Below are 16,958 nucleotides of genomic sequence, written 5' to 3'. Positions count from 1 at the left end.
AATCTGCGGAGAGATTTCTAAAGTATTTTGGGGTCTGCTCATGTCATGAATTTTTTGACTAGAAGTCATACATACCTGCTGAATTCATCAGTTTCTCCTAGATACCCATCAGACATTAGAACTGAGGTATAGTAAAAAAAGAGTGTCTATTGCCCTTAAAACTGACTTGAATAAAAGAAACATTACAAGCAAACATGACAACTGAAAGTGACCTGTGCAATAAACAGCAGCACTGCCCAGGATTGCCACAAGCAGTGTTTCAGTAATGGAACTGGATGCTGAACTCGAGGCACTTCCCTGCAAAGCTCCTGCTGGCAGCTAGGGAGTACAAATTCATAATTCCAGTCCTAGAGAGAGTAATCACAAACTAGTTCCTTGAGGAAAGCAGCCTAAAATAGTCTGAACACTCAGACAGCAGGGCATACAGTCACAGCAAGTTCAGTTTTCAGAAGGCTGTACAAACCACAGAAACTTTTCGATTCACCTACAAGCAGTGATTTTTGGTTTTGTTTTGTTTGTTTGTTTTTAACTTTACAACAGATTAGGCTCAGAAATACAATCACTGTATATCTCACAGATCCCAGACTGACTGAGGTCAGAGGGCATCTTGTCCAACCCTCTGCTCGAGCAGGGCCACCTAAAGCCCCTGAAGCTCAGGACCATCCAGACAGCTTTTGGGTATCTCCAAGGATGGAGATTCCACCACCTCCCTGGTTATTCTGTAAGTGATCTTATACATGGAAATACCTGATAAGAATGATTTCAGTAAAATCCTCTATGTATTTTGGCTTTATGTGACCCATAAATTACAATTCCTCTTGTCAGAAGTACAGCATCACATCCACGAAGCACATGGGCACAGGATGCTGAACTTTGCTGCCTTGTGATCACACTAAAACCAATCCATTATTGACAACGTGTTCATACAAGAAATAAAACCCAGAGCAGAGCAGGCAAAGCAAACCAGATTAGTGTTTTCTTTAGCAGAGTTCATCACTAATGCTGTGACTGGGAGGGGAAAATGTCTATGGGCAGAGAAGGAGGGATGCTTAACTAGAACGCAGGCAGTAGAAGCACTTCATTTCACATATTCTACACTTATATACCACCTTATCATTCATTCAGTGTGACCAAATCACTAGGATATGTCACACATTCTCTTTAATCCACATGATGATGCTTCAAGTAACTCTTTAGCTGAACCAGCGGAGATAAAATTACCTATCACTCTCCAACACTGATTTCTGGCATCAGGTGGTGTCCTGATTCAGCACAATACTTGAAACCGGCAAACATCCCACACAAGGATGATCACACAAGAGCCTTCAAGGTTATGCATTAAAAGACCTGCTATTGACTTGCTACGGGTGCCTCTGGTTGCCATGTCAGGGCCATACAATTTTTAATCCTGGTGCTTTTTTCTCTAGAAGGTACCTTAGCAGAGAATGGAATCACTGTTTCTTGCGCCCAGGGCTGCAGAGAGCAACTCAAGCAAGAGCAAAGGAAAACACAAATACAAATACTACAAACAGTTTGAATTGATGGCTGCAAACACCCTTGACAGCTCCACATAATTCCATAATCTCAAAAAGGCAAAGGCAGTACCGTGCTAAGGAGGATCACGAAAGAGGCACGAAAGTTACTAAAGGAAAAATTATTTCAATAATGGTAGCAATTCTTTCAATCTCTGCTTTAAAATGTCTGATACTGTCAAAATGGGCAGCTTGTAAGGCTAAACTTGAGACCAGGAAATACCTCCCCCCCCCGAACAAAGGTCATAAGAGATACCGTGGTGTTTGAATAGAGATAATGGCTTCTTGATTAGGGGATAAAGGTAATTTTCAAAGCTCAGCATAAATAAAATAAATAATCAGGTGATAGTTTGAATGCAAAAGCCTGACCTTTTTTTTCCAGTTTGATTTTTGAAACACGCTGAATGCGTTTTCTCCTCATTTAAGTAACTCAAATTCCATGCGCATTGCACGTAGTCATCCCTGGGGAAAAAAAAAGAAGGAAAGATAAAACACACATTATTTTTTTAGCATTTATAATTGTACTTGGTATTTAAAATTGTAATTAGTGTATATAATTGTAATTAGTATGTATAATTGTACTTCTTGTAAGCCCCACACCAGCTCTGGGTTACCAGGACACAACAGTCACACCCTCCAGTGCATCGTTTACATAAAGAAGCCAATGCACAGCAATTGTATCAAAGCACACACAAGGAAAAAGAGCAAATGACCACCCAAATCCTACCCCTCCCTTTTTAAGGTGCAGAGTGTATGCCCTGCAAGAGAATAACCCTTGGTTGCTACATGGCTGGTGATGCCAAGGAGTGAAGGTCACTCGGGGTCTTTTTCTTTTTTTTTTTTTTTTTCTTCTTTTTTCCTTGAGTTTACAAGCTTTCAGACTTTCAGAAAATGACACAGTTGCGTTAAAAGGTTTTGTCTCTGTGCAGTCCCATCTCTGGTGTAAAGAACACCCGAGGCGAGGTGGGTTTGCGTCCCAAACGCCTGCCTGCAGAGCAGGGGTGTTGTAACCCCCGTGATAAGGACAAGGGGCACCTTATCACTGTCTGCAAGTCCCTGAAAGGAGGTCGGAGCCAGGTGGGGGTCGGGCTCCTCCAGGCAAGACAAGAGGACATAGTCTTAGTCTGTGCCGGGGGAGGTCAGAGTAGTAGGAGGAATTTATTTACAAAAAGGGTGATTAGATATATATTGGAACAGGCTGCCCCGGGAGGTGGTGGAGTCACGGTTCCTAGAGCTGGTAAAGGAAGAACTGGACGTGACACCCAGTGCCGTGGTCACAGGCTGGGCTCGGTGATCTCAGAGGTCTTTTCCAACCTGAATGAATGATCCTGTGACAGGCGGCACCAGATGGCTGCGGACCCTCACCCCGGGCACACTAATGCCCCTCGCCCAGGGCCGATCGCAAGCGCTCCCACGCACCGAGAGCCCCGCAGTCGCTCAGATATTCACGGGCATTCACGTTTTTCTCCCCTCTTTTAGCGAGAAGCGGGGGCCCCGGCCCGGGACGCGCACACCATCGACTTTCGGCGTTTCCAGCACAGCGTGCGGGGCGTTCCGAACGCGATGTGCGGGGTTGTTCCGAACGCGGCGTGTCAAACCGCGGCGTGTTCCGGGGGTCGCGGCGGTCCCGCGGGCGGCGCCCCGTGAGGGGGCGCGCGGCCGGCGCGGGAGGCGGGAGGGGCGGCGCGCGGAGCCCGCGCGGGGCGCGCGGCCCCTGACGGGCGGGGACGGGGACCGGGCGAGGCGGCGGCGGCGGCGGGTAAATTGGCTCCGCTAAACCGCCTGGAGCACCCCCCCCCCCTCTACCCCAGCCCGGGCCCGCTCGCCCGCTCGGCCCCGCGACCCCGCCGGCCGTTGGGGCGGGCGGGAGGCAGGGAACCCGCCAAAGCCCCGTCCCGAGCCCCGCCGGCGCTCGCCTGGCGGCGGGAGGCGGGAGGAGGAGGGAGGGAGGGAGCGGCCGCGGAGGCGCCGCGCTCCCATTGGCCGCTTGGGGCTCAGCGCCGCGCGCTGATTGGCTGCGCCCTCCGCCCCACCCGCCCGCGGCAGCTCCGCGCGGTGAATTCAAACCGGGCTGCGGGAGCGGCCCCGCGGCGCGGGCGGTCCCGGCGCGGGCGGCGGCGGCGGCAGCGCCGCTCGTGGGGGCCGCCGGCGCCGCCGGCCCGTGGGGTGCGCGGCGGGAGCGCGGGGCGGCGGGAGCGGCGCCTCCCGGGTACTCGGAGGGGCTCCCGGGCGGGGCCGATGGGCGGTGCAGGGCCGCGGCGGGCGGGGCGGGGCGGGGCGGGGCCGGGCCGTTGGGCGGCGGGCGGGCGCGCGCGGGCCGGGCCGGGAGGCGGGAGGCGACGGGACGAGCCCGAGGGCAGCGGGAGCCGGCCCGGCACCGCCTGCCCCGCCAAGCAGCGCCTCCCTGCAGAGCCGGCGGGACCTGCGATGCGGAGCGGCGCGGCGGCACCGGCGGCTGTCGCCTGCTGAGGCGGCGGGAGGATGCGGCCGGCGGGCGGGGAGATGGGCGCCGGCGACAAGGTAATAATCCCCAAGTCCCGGGCGCCTTCCCGCGGCGGCGGTGACAGCCCCGGTGGCCGCGCTCGGACCCTCGGGAGGAGGGTGAGGCCACCTCAGCCCGAGCGATCGCGCTTAGAAACCGCGGGACGGCAGAAAACCGGTCGCGTGTCACCTCCCCTTTAATCCCTGTCCGTAACGAAAGTTCCTAAAACGTCACCCCTGACGACCTTTATCCACCGAGTCCCTACGGAGCACCACTTCTTCCTGGCTCCCCTTTCCTTATTTTATTTTTTTTTTTTTCCTTGATGAAGGCTGTGTGGAGGAGCAGGTACGATGAGCAGGTCGTGCCCGTCTCCGGCGCTCGGCGGTGCTGTGACAGGGAGGGTCCAGCAGCGCTGGGCTGAGCCCTCTTCCCCTGCGGGTCCGGGCTTGCGAGCCCTCCTGGAGCGCCGGGAACCTCCCAGGGAGCGGCTCCAGGAGCTCCAGGGATCCCCCGGGAACTCCGGAGACCCCCGACCCCGTCCCGGGAGGGCTCCGGAGCGCGGGCCGCGCATGCGCGAACGCGCGGCGCCAAAAAGTAAAGGGGTTCCAGCGGGGAAACGGCAGGAGGAAGTGGATCGGGGATCCCTGATCCCGGGGATCCTTCCCTCTCCCTCCTCTCCGCCTGTATTCCCTCCTCTCGTGTTTCCTCTAAGCGAGCGCCGCGATCATATTCCCCCACCTCGCTCCGCACCGATTCGGGAGCTTGTTAAAGCTCGTTGTTCTTCTTAAAATTTTAGGGCTTGTTAGCCGACGCTTCTGTGACTCTGCAGTGGGTTAAGGCGTCTGTATATTACAGGGTGAATGCCCTGACACATACGCTGGTGCCTGCTCAGCCTGACAAGAAATTTATAAGGAACATCACACCTGCCGAAAATGTGTTTCAGTCATTCTTTTAGAGCTCTGCTGTGCATTAGCATTTGCTCTGAGTGCATTTGCCCCAGAGGGAAAGAAAAGGAAAATTACCTAAGGAATAAATGCCACAGGCCCTGAGCCTTGAGCTCCAGGCACAGAAATGGTTTTCAGTGACGGGACTTGTTGGTTCGGAGCAGGACTGGAGCTGTCGACTCGGAGCTACCCAAAAAATGCAGTGGATCTCTGTGCCCCCCTTTGGCTGCTCTTGATAAATGGATTGGTGGTTTTTAATCTCACCGTTGTTCTTTTTTTTCGGTGTGTAGGAAAACGAGCCTTCTGAGCCACACAGAAATGTACTGAAAACCCCTTTGAAACAAGCAGCTACCTCGCAGGTGGTACTGACAGAGAGACAGCCTGACTGTCAGCCACTAACCACACCCCCAAAACCTAAGGACACCTCTCCAGCAGAGCCATGGACACCTACTTCCAACCTGAAAATGCTGATTAGTGCGGCCAGCCCTGAGATTAGGAGCAGAGAACAGAGAAAGCAACTGTCAAACAGTTCAGCTGAGGTCCTACAGGCAAAACACTGTTTGCAGGTATGTTTTTTTTTTTTTTCCTAAGTTAGCTGAAGGCTATTCATTCAGCATGAAAAGTTGTACATTGACATAACGAAACTGATTTTTTTCAAGTTTTGATTTTGGAGCGTTTACCAAATATAAGTAAGGATATTGACTAGTAACATACAACAGGTAATGTTCTGCTGGTTTTGTTTCACAGCTGCTGAGGACAAAGGGAGAACACCGGGCCTTTGACACAACGAAGCTGTTATCTATCTATGTTTACCTCTTGTCAAAAATCCCAAACTCTCTTTTTCTCGTTCCCACGCAGGAGCACTTACTGGGAGATGAATACGAAAAATCTCAGCCAAGTCGCAAAGAGAAAAGCCTGGGATTGCTGTGTCACAAATTCTTAGCTCGGTATCCCGACTACCCCAGCCCTGCACAGAAAAGTTACATTTGCCTCGATGAAGTCACTGAAGAGCTACGTAAGTTGCTGTACACGCTGCTACAGACTCCTCCGTGCAAATGTGCCAATAACTTGCCGGTTGTGTTGGTTCATTTTTGCTTCATAAAATGTTGAATGCTTACTGTATTCTCTCAAGTTTATTTAAATCCAGTTTTAAGCTCCTCGTTCTTAGAACAATTCTTTTAACTCTTAAAATGCTAAAGTTTCTTCAATGAACCGAACAGAGAAACTCTGAATTCTGTTTCATATTAAACATCTAAATTATTGCTGATACCACAAATAACCAGTTGCATGCATCAGAGATGATGGCTAAGATTAGTAGCTGGGTTTTTGCAGCAGGAACTTGCATTTTTCAAACTGAATCCACAACTTCCTGTCCAACCACGACATCAAAGCAAGAAATATTTTCTGCCTTTGATGATAATTTAGCTTTCTCATTTTATATCACTATTTTTGTATTGCATCAATGATCTTCTGAGAGTCTAAGTTGCCAGCATCAAGCTGAAGCTTTTGTAAGCCAAAAAGCTTTGCAGTTACAGTGTTCTACAGATTATACGCTGGTAATAGTTATAAAAATAGTTATAAACATTTTAAAGAACTGTGATTTACGTTTTTCTGTACTTTGTACAAAAGAACATCTCTTTTAGAAAATGCCTACCCAAAACCAAGAATTTAACAGAAAAAAAGAGAAAAGGACAGTGTGTTGATCGAATAACATATAAAATGAAGTTAAAAAGCACTTACCTACTGTAAGTTTCCAAGCTTATTTAAGGGGACAATCTAAAATTGATGCAATGAATAATTAAAAATGCTTTGTTTTTTTTTAAAGCTGGATTGAAACCCATCTAATGGCTCTTCTGGCAACAGTAAGTTTAATTTCTTAAGGAATGCTGTAAGCCAAGTACAACTGTGGAACAGCAAGTCCCTCCATATCTGAAGCAAGAATTGTTTTCCTCGCTGGCAAGACCTACGAGGGCTATTTCCACAAACTTTTGTAACAAGGAATTGGCAAAAATTGTGCACAAGTGTATTAAGAGAGGAGGAAGGATAGGGATCTGTTGCAGGTAAATGCATGACTAAACCTCTTTTGTGTAGTAAGAGACGTCACGTTCATCTCTTTCCTTCCCAGATGTTGAACGCAGGCGCATCTATGACATTGTGAATGTGCTGGAGAGCCTGCACATGGTGAGCCGCCTGGCCAGGAACAGATACGTTTGGCACGGCAGGCATAACCTCCCCCAGACCCTGCAGGCTCTGAAAAAGGTTGGAGAAGAGAACAAATACATCCAGCAGATTCAGATGATCAAGAAAAGGGAGTACGAGCACGAGTTTGATCCTGACGGTGAAAGAAGTGAAGAAACGGCAAGTTCTCTTGGCTCGAGTGAACAGTCAGAAATGTCTTTTGTCGAGCTCCCAGGAGTGGAATTTCGTGCTGGTAATAATTCTCTACAATGCTGAAAATAATATGTGTAATGATAAATATCTGTGAACCCGGAAAAAAACATTTGCTGGCCTTTTTTTTTCAGAGATGATACTGCCCCCGAGGCACCACAACTGCTCGCGGGGAGAAAAAGTGCCCTGCACTCTTTCATTTGTTTTATTAATTCAATTCTTGCACATGTAGTTTGTTTTTATAGGGCAAGAACAAGGGAGCATCAGGTGAAACTATCAAATATACCAACATACAATGCCAAAATACACAAAATACATCAAATATACTAAAATACAATCAATTATTGTTGAGTTGTTATAAAGCCAGAAATTACCATGGAATGTTATAGAAGCAAAAATCATAAGTTAATTTTTTAATTTAGGTTTGATTCATGGAAGAAATTTTAATTATTTAATTTTAATTAAGGGTCAAGCATCTTTACTCTTAAAGATCACACTCTCTTTTGTGTAGTTAGAGACTTGATATCCACCCAGTTATCTGACTCTTGTCATGAGTCTGGAGTTCACATTGGCCCTGTCTAGTCACTGTGTTGTTTGTTCTTGTAATTATTAGTACTGACAAATTTTTTTCAGTGTTTCAGAAATGTTTGTAGCTGGTGTGTCACTTAATACTTTAATCTCTTCTCCTGTCTGCTGCAGCGTCAGTAAATGGCAGGAAATACAAGTCTTTACGAGTGATGAGTCAGAAATTTGTGATGCTGTTTCTTGTTTCAACACCTCAAATAGTGAGCCTTGAAGTGGCTGCTAAAATCCTGATTGGAGAAGACCAGTTAGAAGACTTAGATAAAAGCAAGTTTAAAAGTAAGTAAATATAAAGTGTAAGCTAAATGAATTATTCCAGCATTAGTTCATATAATGTAAAATGCTGTCATATTTTTCCTGCCATATTTGAGCCTCCAAAAACTCACTAAACACCTTGTGCTGTTTATAAGAGGGACCCACCTGTATAGTCATTGATACAAAATGCCCACAAGAGGAAAAGCCCATTAAATCCTCACTCCTGAAGTTCCTCATTGGTAACAATTTCTTTCCTCAAGAGGCCTGTCAGAAATTTTCAGCATCATTTCACCAAAGATGCCCCCCAGTTATTCAAATCTGTGCTCTGGTCATATAACTCACTTGGTGGAAATATAAAGAGATTCTGTAAGAGTCCTCAGTAGTAATTTAAATGTCAGAGGAAGTGAAACCAAAAGCTTTAACTGCCAGTTATTTCGACATTCTTTTACCCTGCTCTCAGTTCCCTACACACTTCCTCTCCATTCAAATGGAAAGGTACTTCTAGGTCTAGGTCTGTACATGTATAATAATTAAAACAATAAAAAATGTGCCTGCTTTTGAGGGATCGAGAATTAATTGTGGATTTCACCGAAAATTAAACCCTTCCTTGATTATCAGGATTTTGCAGAATTGTATCTATGTAAAAACTCACTGGTTTGAGTTCATCATTTCCTTTTCACTCCCTCATGGCAACACAGAGGGGGTGGAGGGTTAGTCAGTAGGGTTTTTTGTTTGTTTTCAGTCTTCCTCCATAAAGCCTGTCTCACAATAAAACCATTTTCAGGGCATTCCAGCCTGTATTTCAGGTATCCCATATTTTACCATGTTCTTGGTTACAGAGCACAGTCCCAAGTTCCATGACTTGCTAGACTTTTAAATTTTCAGTAGCAGAAGCTTTGCCTTCTAGAAATCACTTGTAGTTTGACTTGTGCCTACAACTTTTCCCTAATAGCTCAACCCAGAGACAGTGAAGAACATGCAGGATGATTATCCTGTTGCATTTTAGTCTCTCTGCCCTTCAGTTCCCACGTTTCCCATTGCATGTGTGTACCTGCCTTTTAATCTACTTATTTTTACTAAAGAATTTGTATAGATTTGATCATTGCACAGGAAAATGTTTGTTTGGGTTTTTTTCTGTATTTTCTTTTCTAGATCTGTATCTAGGTCATTCTATTTTACATGTAAACTTTGTATCACAATATGTTATTTCATTGCATAAATACCTGTTCCACAAACAAAGAAAATTTTAAAGCTTTTTCCTTTTAGCTGCCATTTTTCATCTTGTTCATTGGAATTGCCTTACTTAACCTTTATTTATTTTTATTTCATTTCAGCCAAAATTAGGAGACTTTATGACATAGCAAATGTTCTCAGCAGCCTTAAGCTTATCAAGAAAGTTCACGTTACAGAGGAGAGAGGTAGAAAACCAGCATTCAAGTGGACAGGACCTGAGGTCTTGCCAAACATTCAGGGTAGGTGGATGTGTAATTTCCTTTTGTTCTGCTGATGATTTTTGATTTTTATTTTGTTTTCTCTATTAGAATTTCTAGATCAAGAATAACTAAGCAGAAAATCTTCTACTGGTCACATCTCTGTCCTTAGTCCTTGACAGCACAGCACACCAGTATCTATTTCCACATAGCAGATGTTCTCATACTGAGAGTCTTGAATTCCCTGTTTGCTGCTGCTGGTACTCCAGTAATTATAACCCAGGCTCAAATAATTGCTTTTAACTACTGAATCTTCATTTTATATGTATTTTCTCCTTTCTTCCTGCGCTTTAGATACAAAACTTGAAGCAACTTCTACGACCTGTTCCCCACCTGTTTCAGAATCCGTCCCTTCCAAAGAGCCCTGCTCAAAAAACCTTTTTCCTTCAAAAGGAAAGCAAAACTTCACTCGGCATTCATCTCTAATAAAGTTAGTTAAGAGTATAGAAAATGACAGAAGAAAGATCCAGTCTGCTCCAACCAGCCCAGTTAAAATGAGTACAAGTAGGTATCTTTTTCTTAAGTTTGTTTTTAAGTCAGATCCAGTCTTGCATTAGATATGTGGGCTTGCTTTGGGCTATACTCTCTAAACATTTCTTCTATATTCTAGAAAATTGGCAGGAAATTACCTATCAATGTTGATGTTCTTGTTAAGGATCCTCTCTGGGGGCTTTAATATTCATCCAGTTGATAAAATCAAGTCTGAGCTGCAGTTTGAGGATAATAAGTCTTAGTGCCTTGCCACTGAGTGTGTTTGCTACCTTAAATAAAGCAATCTCCTCAAATTAAAGCTAAAATTTTGACTTCTACGTTTGATGTACTAACAGTTTTTGATTTTGGTTTTCCTCCTCCCACCAGGTACTTATCAAAGCTTACCAGTTTTCCCGAGTACAATAACTCAGCTTCCCGCAATCGCTAAACCGCAGCTGGAAGGACAATCCAAGTAAGTTTGCACAAGTGTGAGAAGCTTTATGATGCCACTGGCCATTCAGTTAAAGTTATGCTCAGTTTGAGTGGGGCAATGGTCTGCAAAAGCAGCTAACCATTGGTACTGCAGGCTGTTTATTCACTTACTTTCTGTTCACTGGATTGAGAAGTACAAGTTCACGTTAAGCCTTTGCGCTACAGAAAATAATTTGTCAGGGGCATTCGTTTCTGCCTGAAGGAATTAAAATATGTTTGGGCTTTTCTGTTTGTTTGTTTGTTTGTTTTGTTTAAGGACAGCAGAGGAGATGCAAATGAAATCTGCCCTGTCCTCACCTGAGGCAGCCCCCAAGCCTGAACCCCCTCAGCAGCCAACTCCCAGCCAGCCCCTGGGGGTCTGCCCTGCGAGCCACAGCTCAGTCTCACCAGTAATCCTACCTCATCCTCACTCTGGGGTGTCATATGCAATATATCTGCATCCTTCTCAAGCCCACACTGTGACAACCTACAGCCCAGGTTTCATGTTGCAGCCTCTGCCATGTGCTAATGTCACTGGAATTAAGAGTAATAATTCAAAAGTGTTAAATAAAATAACCACTGAGGAAGGGGACAATCAGATCGCTACGGCTGAGCAAACAAAGCCTTTGGCAGCTGAAGAAAGACCAGAGATGAAATCAGAAACTTCATCACAGAGGTGCCTTAAAAGATCACAAGCATTACAAGAGAATAATTTAATTAAAAGGCATAGAGGTGATGAAGAGAGCCTTGGTACTTCTTTGGTAAGTTAAATTAGTTTTAAAATGCCATTTTAGAGCTTAATGATGTTGCCACCTACTCATTTTCAAAGTGATTTAGGAGCCTGCCGGTGTGCGTACGTGTTTTTAATAACATTATGTTTGAAGAGATGATGTTCATTTTTTCTGCTTGCTGATGTTGGAGGGCTTGGTTTTGTCTCTAAGAACACGTGTCAAAGTGTACGGATGTTAGTCAAAACAACTCCCAAAACACGTCAAGACTTTACCTGTTTATATTTTACCTCTTTATACCTATTCTTCTGGTTAGATCAGGTCGAGAGTGGGGTACTCCATTCTAGTACTCTATGAACTTGCTGGCACCCATTCTTGGCTTTAGAAGTGTTAGGAGGGAATGTGGACACATAAAAGTCACTGATAGGGAATGTCCCAAAATCCTGATGCCTTCTAAATATTTCCATCCAATGTTGTGCACTGTTGGGTTGTTGTAGGCACGATAAAGTAGCACATTAGGAGAATAAGAGGTTCAGAGTAACTTGATGCATATTGAGAAACTGTGACAACATGTGGTGTCAAACATCTACCACTTGTGAAGGAGAAAGAAGGCAAAGCATGGACCTGGTTGTCTTAGTGACCAGAAATTTTTATTGCACAAACTTGAGGTCAGGAGAAAGGAGAAAGCTTGCTCTCCAGTTTTTAAAAACGTATAAATATCATTGTATGGCTGTAATTGAGAATGTTAAGCCTTACAATATCTGCCTTTCTTTTTGTGTGTACTTTTTAAAAGGGAGAATCCACTAAAAACGAAAAACCACCTTCCAATAGCTCACAAGGGAATCATGAAATGGATAATGTCCAGGAAGATAAACAGAAGGAAACAGAAACATCAGATCAAAACGTGGATCAAAGCATGGCAAGTTGCTGTGACCAATGTAAAAAGGAAAATATTCCAGAAGATGAGGATAAAATCAAAACCAAACAAGACATACCTGTAGCGTTTGCCATCCCTACTCCTGAGGTAAGCTTTGCCAGGCACCACAGCAGGTCTTGCCATTCCTGGGAAAATGCCACTTGGAATCTTTGCAAAAGAAACAAAACTGTAACAAACTACACCTATATAGATTGTCTTTGGATGGATTTGTTTTAGAGTGCTTTTAAAACCTTATTTTGTAGGAATGTAGGACTTCTGTTTCTGCATTAGCACAGAAATAAGAGGGCATAAAGTGGCTTTCTGGCTTCTGTTGGAATTAAGACTGAGACTAAGGGCTGAGGGCAGTGATGGGATCCCTCACCTCCCCAGTCCTTTGTTTGCATAGACTTTGAAACAGAATCCCACAAAACTCTCTCCTCATCAGTCAAATCCAGTATTCTGCAGTCCAGACTTACCTGTGGGGGAGAACCTGAATAAAGAGCAGTTGACAAAAACAGAAGGTGTAAATGCAAAAGGTTTGTCTTCCAATATTTCTTGGATTGTGTTTTTCATAAAACAATGAGGTGACGTGTTGATGAATGAGTCCAGTAATTTCTTCTGGAAAAAAGGATTCAGTGTCAGGATTTCACTTTCATCTTGTCTAATTGCACTGTGTTAATCCCAGGTGGATTTTCAGTTCATCACTGAGGATATCAGCTGGAAACGGAGCCAGCTGGGTGGGCTTTTAAGAGCATGTCCTTGAGTCAGTTGTGTCTCATTTCACACAAAAAGTAGTAGAGGCTTGGAATACAGAATCCTGGGGACGTGGAGGATAAAGAATAAGAACAGGGCAAGGGAGATGCAGCTTTGGAAAACACATCTGGGTTTTGTTTATTACATGTTTGAGCTAAAAAGGTGTGTTGTCTATTTCTTTCTCAGACTTTCTTCCCCTCTGGTTATCTCATTCCTCTCACTCACTGCACCCACGGCACAAAGGCAGACTGCTCCAATAAAGAGAAAGCTGGGATGTGTTCCTTACAGCACCCGACCTACAGCTCACCCATTACTGGTGAGTGCTCAATAAAACAGGCAGAGACTTGTCTGGTTTAAGGGATTGAGGGCCACATTAGTCCTACTGAGGTAATGAAGTCACAGCACAACGTCCTGAGCCTCAGTTCTTGATCCTCTTCAACACTTGATGTTTCTGTTTCAGGTGTCATTCCAGTGACAGCCTCAGAGCTGAAAACAGTTAACATTCCCGCTTTTCACATAACACCCTTGAACATAATGCTGTCACCAAATTCCATAGCTGCTGCACCTGTACTGGGCAACTCCTGTCTCAATTCCAGCAGTGCCAGCTCTGCCCAAAATCCCAGTTCTTCAGCTCTGAACTTTATGCTGCAACACATAGGCCTGATACCTGCTGGTGTGCAAGTCCCTGCAAATCCTGTTGTGCAGCACGTGCCGGTCTCTTCCCAAGCAGAAAGCACCAGCCACAGCTCAGGAAACACGAACGTGCCAGAAGGGAAGGTAAGTACAAAAACACTGCACCCTGGCTGTGGTGGGTTCAGTGGGAAAGTGGGAAGTACAGCAATTCCTTTACAGCGGGTACAGATTTTTAAGTAAACATTTTTTTTTTTCCTGATCTTTAGAAATCAGCAGTGCCCAAAAAGAGCTAGCAGTGAAGGCCAGCCTAAGTACGATAGAACTGAGAGGTTAGCAAGGAAGATAAGTCACTTCTTTGTTGTGGAAGTGGAGCCACCTGGAAGATGACAAGATGGGAAGAGACAGCTGTTTTAGAGGGAGGATTTTTGCATAGATCTGAGATTATGCTTATTAACAAACTGTCCCTTTGTTAGTTTATCTTTCCTTCTTGTTACTTCCCTAATATATTCACAAGTTCTTGTGTTTAATATTAGCTTTTTTTTTTTTAAAGGATAGGATTGTAGAGGACTTTAAAGAATACTTTTTTCTTCCAGGAAGTTTCCCTGTATATTTTGTTTAATATTGTATTGCCTAATATCTGTATTAAAAAAGGAGTTAGGAGGGGATTAGAAAAATTGTAGTTTTATTTATTTTATTTCTATATATTTATATCAAGGAATACAGATATATTCTTTGTAAAAAGTTGTTAGGGTTTTTAAATGTCGGGGGGGGAAAAAAGAGTTTACTAACATCCTGCAGAAACCTAGAGCTAGAATTCACCTTTATTCCCCTTAAATGAAAGTAACTTTTTCCTCTTCTTTTCAGCCTTCTGCTCCAAAGGAACCTCAGGAGCCTCAGGCAGTTACAGAAAGCTTTTTCCGCACACCAGGAGGCCCAAATTCTGGATCTTCACTATCTACAAACTCAGATGGTACCGAGAGAATCTCTCAAGGAACTCTTTATATTCCTCAACGAAAACTTGAAGTTTTGGAAGACTAATTTTGGGATATGGAATTGCTGAATGTGTTAACAGGTGTAATTACTGCTGACACACTGCACACGTCTGGCATTGTATGATGGACGTTTTGGACACGTACTGGCAAAATCTCAATGCTGGAATAGCCTTAATTAATGCTTTAGAAATAAAACTGACTCTTCATGAGAGTTAATACCTAATGAATTTTTCCAAAAAAGGCTTACCTAAGGTATTTTAACAACAAAGTTATGTATCTAGTGGTTTTTTTGGTTTTTTTTTTTTGTATGTGTATGTTGATTTTCTTCTATGCAAACTAAGCTGAAATTGTCTTTGTACAGAAAGGTACAGTCTATCAGTCAGTACCTATTTTGCACCAAAAAAAAAAAAAAGTACTGTGAGTGTGTACATATTTTATGTCTTAACAAAAAGGCCATAGTTAAAATGTTTTGCTTCTATGTTTAATAACGCTCTTTTGTAAAGTTAGTAAAAACAAAAACAAAAATCCCCCAAAATTTTCTTAATCGATTTTTATATAAGTTAAGAATTATTTATACTGTATTTTTAAATCAACTTGTTCAGATTAAAAACTTACATAAAACCCTGCATTGACTTTTTCTGTTTGATCAAATTAGATTACCTGAGTTAAGTAATACACTGTATATTCACTGGCATGTCTTCATTCTTTTTTTGCCAAAGAAGGGCATCTCTGTGTTCTGAAAGAAGGGGAAAATGGAATTTCATCGGAAAGGGACTTAAATAACTTGATGCAACTTCTGAACTCTTATGGCTAGATATTATAGCTCCTAACAACAACAGTTAGAGGAAAACATAGTTATGAAGTAAGGGCTTCTGAGTATCTTTATGGAAAGTCTGTCCAAATGTCAAAGAAATTTTGAACAGGTTAAGTTAGACCATTTAACTTAAATGATAAATTTAAATCTAAATACATACAGCATCTCTTCTGCACTGAAGGAAGAAGGATGATGACTTCTCACTCAGTTCACACTCAGATAACAAGGAATAACTAAGAAATTAAATCAAAATGCAGTGTATCTGCTTTTCCAGGTTCAAATGTACCTGGCAGACCAAATTAGGACAGGAGAAACGGTAGCAAAGCCCAAGGTTCAGGCTTGGACAGGGCTAAAAAACAGAGTTAAAACAGCTAACACAGTAAAACTATGTGGCCTGGTCTTTGATAATGCAAAATTACAATACAAAATACACCTGACAGAATAGGATCACTGTGGAAATGCTAAATGAGGGGGAAAGAATAAAAGCTGAAACACGTAGGAATTCTCACTGCAGCAGTGAGTAGATTTTTCTTCTCCAAAGGGATAACTGATCGATCTTCTTCACACCTGCTATTGATTTCATTCTAGAAATATAAAGGCAAAGGTTTTAAAAACAAACTACAAACCTTTCGCTTTTGGACACCGCATTTAACAGACTTAGGAAACTACAGGAATTAGGGTCGATGAAATGGTCTCACAAACGCAGGGCTGTATCCTGAAAAGCAAAATCCACCCAAGGACACGATCTATAAGACATGAGTGAAGGTTACAGAAGGTTCAGCTCTCCTAATATTATGAATCACCAAGGGTGCAAAGGTTTTTAGAAGCTTCCCAGTGCTTGCCATGCACTCCAGTAGTGAGCTCAGTCCTGCCTCAACCCTTCCTCACCGCTTTCTTACAAGAAACCTTCATCCCACAAACACTGCACTGTCCCATCCCCTCTGCACTTGGAATTATCTGACACAGGCAGAAGAGTCCAATTAACTATCCAGGGGGAATGACCAAAAAGAGATGGTCTTAGGGAAAAAACAGTCCTTCAACTTTACACCAAGGACCTGTCTCTGCATAATAAAATCCTTGCCAGACTCAAAAGCAAATGGATTTATAGGCCCCTAAGAGTTTGCACAGCAGCCTCAGCACACAGACCCCTAAAATCCTAAAGTCTGACGTGGGTTTGGTGTTTGAATTCCTTACGCTCCCATGAAATTCCCGGAGCGGAGACTTTTCGGCTTCAGAGCTCTGGTGTTTAACCCCTGGGCTGCAAGGGCTTGGCCCTTTCACACGCTGCAAGGTCCACGATGCTGAACAAAGTTGCTAAATTCAGGCATCCCAACAGAAAATGAGAATTAGTGTCTAAAATTTTAAAGCCTGTAAAACGAAACCTTGTAAAAAGTAAGTGAATTTTAAGTGCTTCGTGCTTTATTGCCCACCTCTTTAACACATCTGCAGCATCATCCATTTCCAAGGGACTCAGTCAGGCATGGCAAATACAACTGCAGTTTTCAGA

General features: G+C 43.9%; 1 protein-coding gene across 4 annotated transcripts; it reads left to right on the top strand.

Moving 5' to 3' along the window:
• The first annotated feature begins 3,879 nt into the window (after positions 1-3,879).
• On the top strand, positions 3,880-15,263 carry E2F8 (E2F transcription factor 8). Of its 4 annotated transcripts, XM_027906005.1 has the most exons (14): positions 3,881-4,052; positions 5,249-5,524; positions 5,817-5,973; positions 7,084-7,389; positions 8,046-8,207; positions 9,518-9,655; positions 9,968-10,177; positions 10,532-10,616; positions 10,893-11,376; positions 12,137-12,367; positions 13,199-13,328; positions 13,473-13,789; positions 13,912-13,974; positions 14,510-14,622. In XM_027906005.1, exons 1-13 carry the CDS (start codon positions 4,014-4,016, stop codon positions 13,936-13,938), a joined length of 2,562 nt encoding a protein of 853 aa, XP_027761806.1. In that variant the 5' UTR covers positions 3,881-4,013; the 3' UTR covers positions 13,939-13,974; positions 14,510-14,622. The 4 variants fall into 4 exon arrangements, with proteins under 4 accessions (XP_027761804.1, XP_027761805.1, XP_027761803.1 ...); XM_027906003.1 differs by lacking the exon at positions 13,912-13,974 and having other exon boundaries at positions 3,880-4,052; positions 5,249-5,506; positions 14,510-15,263; XM_027906004.1 differs by lacking the exon at positions 13,912-13,974 and having other exon boundaries at positions 3,880-4,052; positions 10,016-10,177; positions 14,510-15,263.
• Positions 15,264-16,958: the final 1,695 nt, after the last annotated feature.

This window comes from Empidonax traillii, unplaced genomic scaffold, assembly GCF_003031625.1.
Source record: "Empidonax traillii isolate 1590-97213 ecotype Southwest subspecies unplaced genomic scaffold, ASM303162v1 scaffold1234:size156366, whole genome shotgun sequence".
In the NCBI taxonomy this organism is placed as follows: domain Eukaryota; kingdom Metazoa; phylum Chordata; class Aves; order Passeriformes; family Tyrannidae; genus Empidonax; species Empidonax traillii.
Note: the sequence above shows the minus strand (reverse complement) of the source record. Positions and strands in the feature narration are given on the sequence as shown.

What these genes read in the sequence shown, in the direction of transcription:
- E2F8 (XM_027906002.1), top strand. Translation starts at nt 4,014, where the DNA reads ATGCGGCCGGCGGGCGGGGAGATGGGCGCCGGCGACAAG. An exon ending in TGAAGTCACTGAAGAGCTAC is followed by an intron (nt 5,974 to 7,083) that starts GTAAGTTGCTGT and finishes TTTCCTTCCCAG; the next exon opens with ATGTTGAACGCAGGCGCATC. An exon ending in AGGAGTGGAATTTCGTGCTG is followed by an intron (nt 7,390 to 8,045) that starts GTAATAATTCTC and finishes TGTCTGCTGCAG; the next exon opens with CGTCAGTAAATGGCAGGAAA.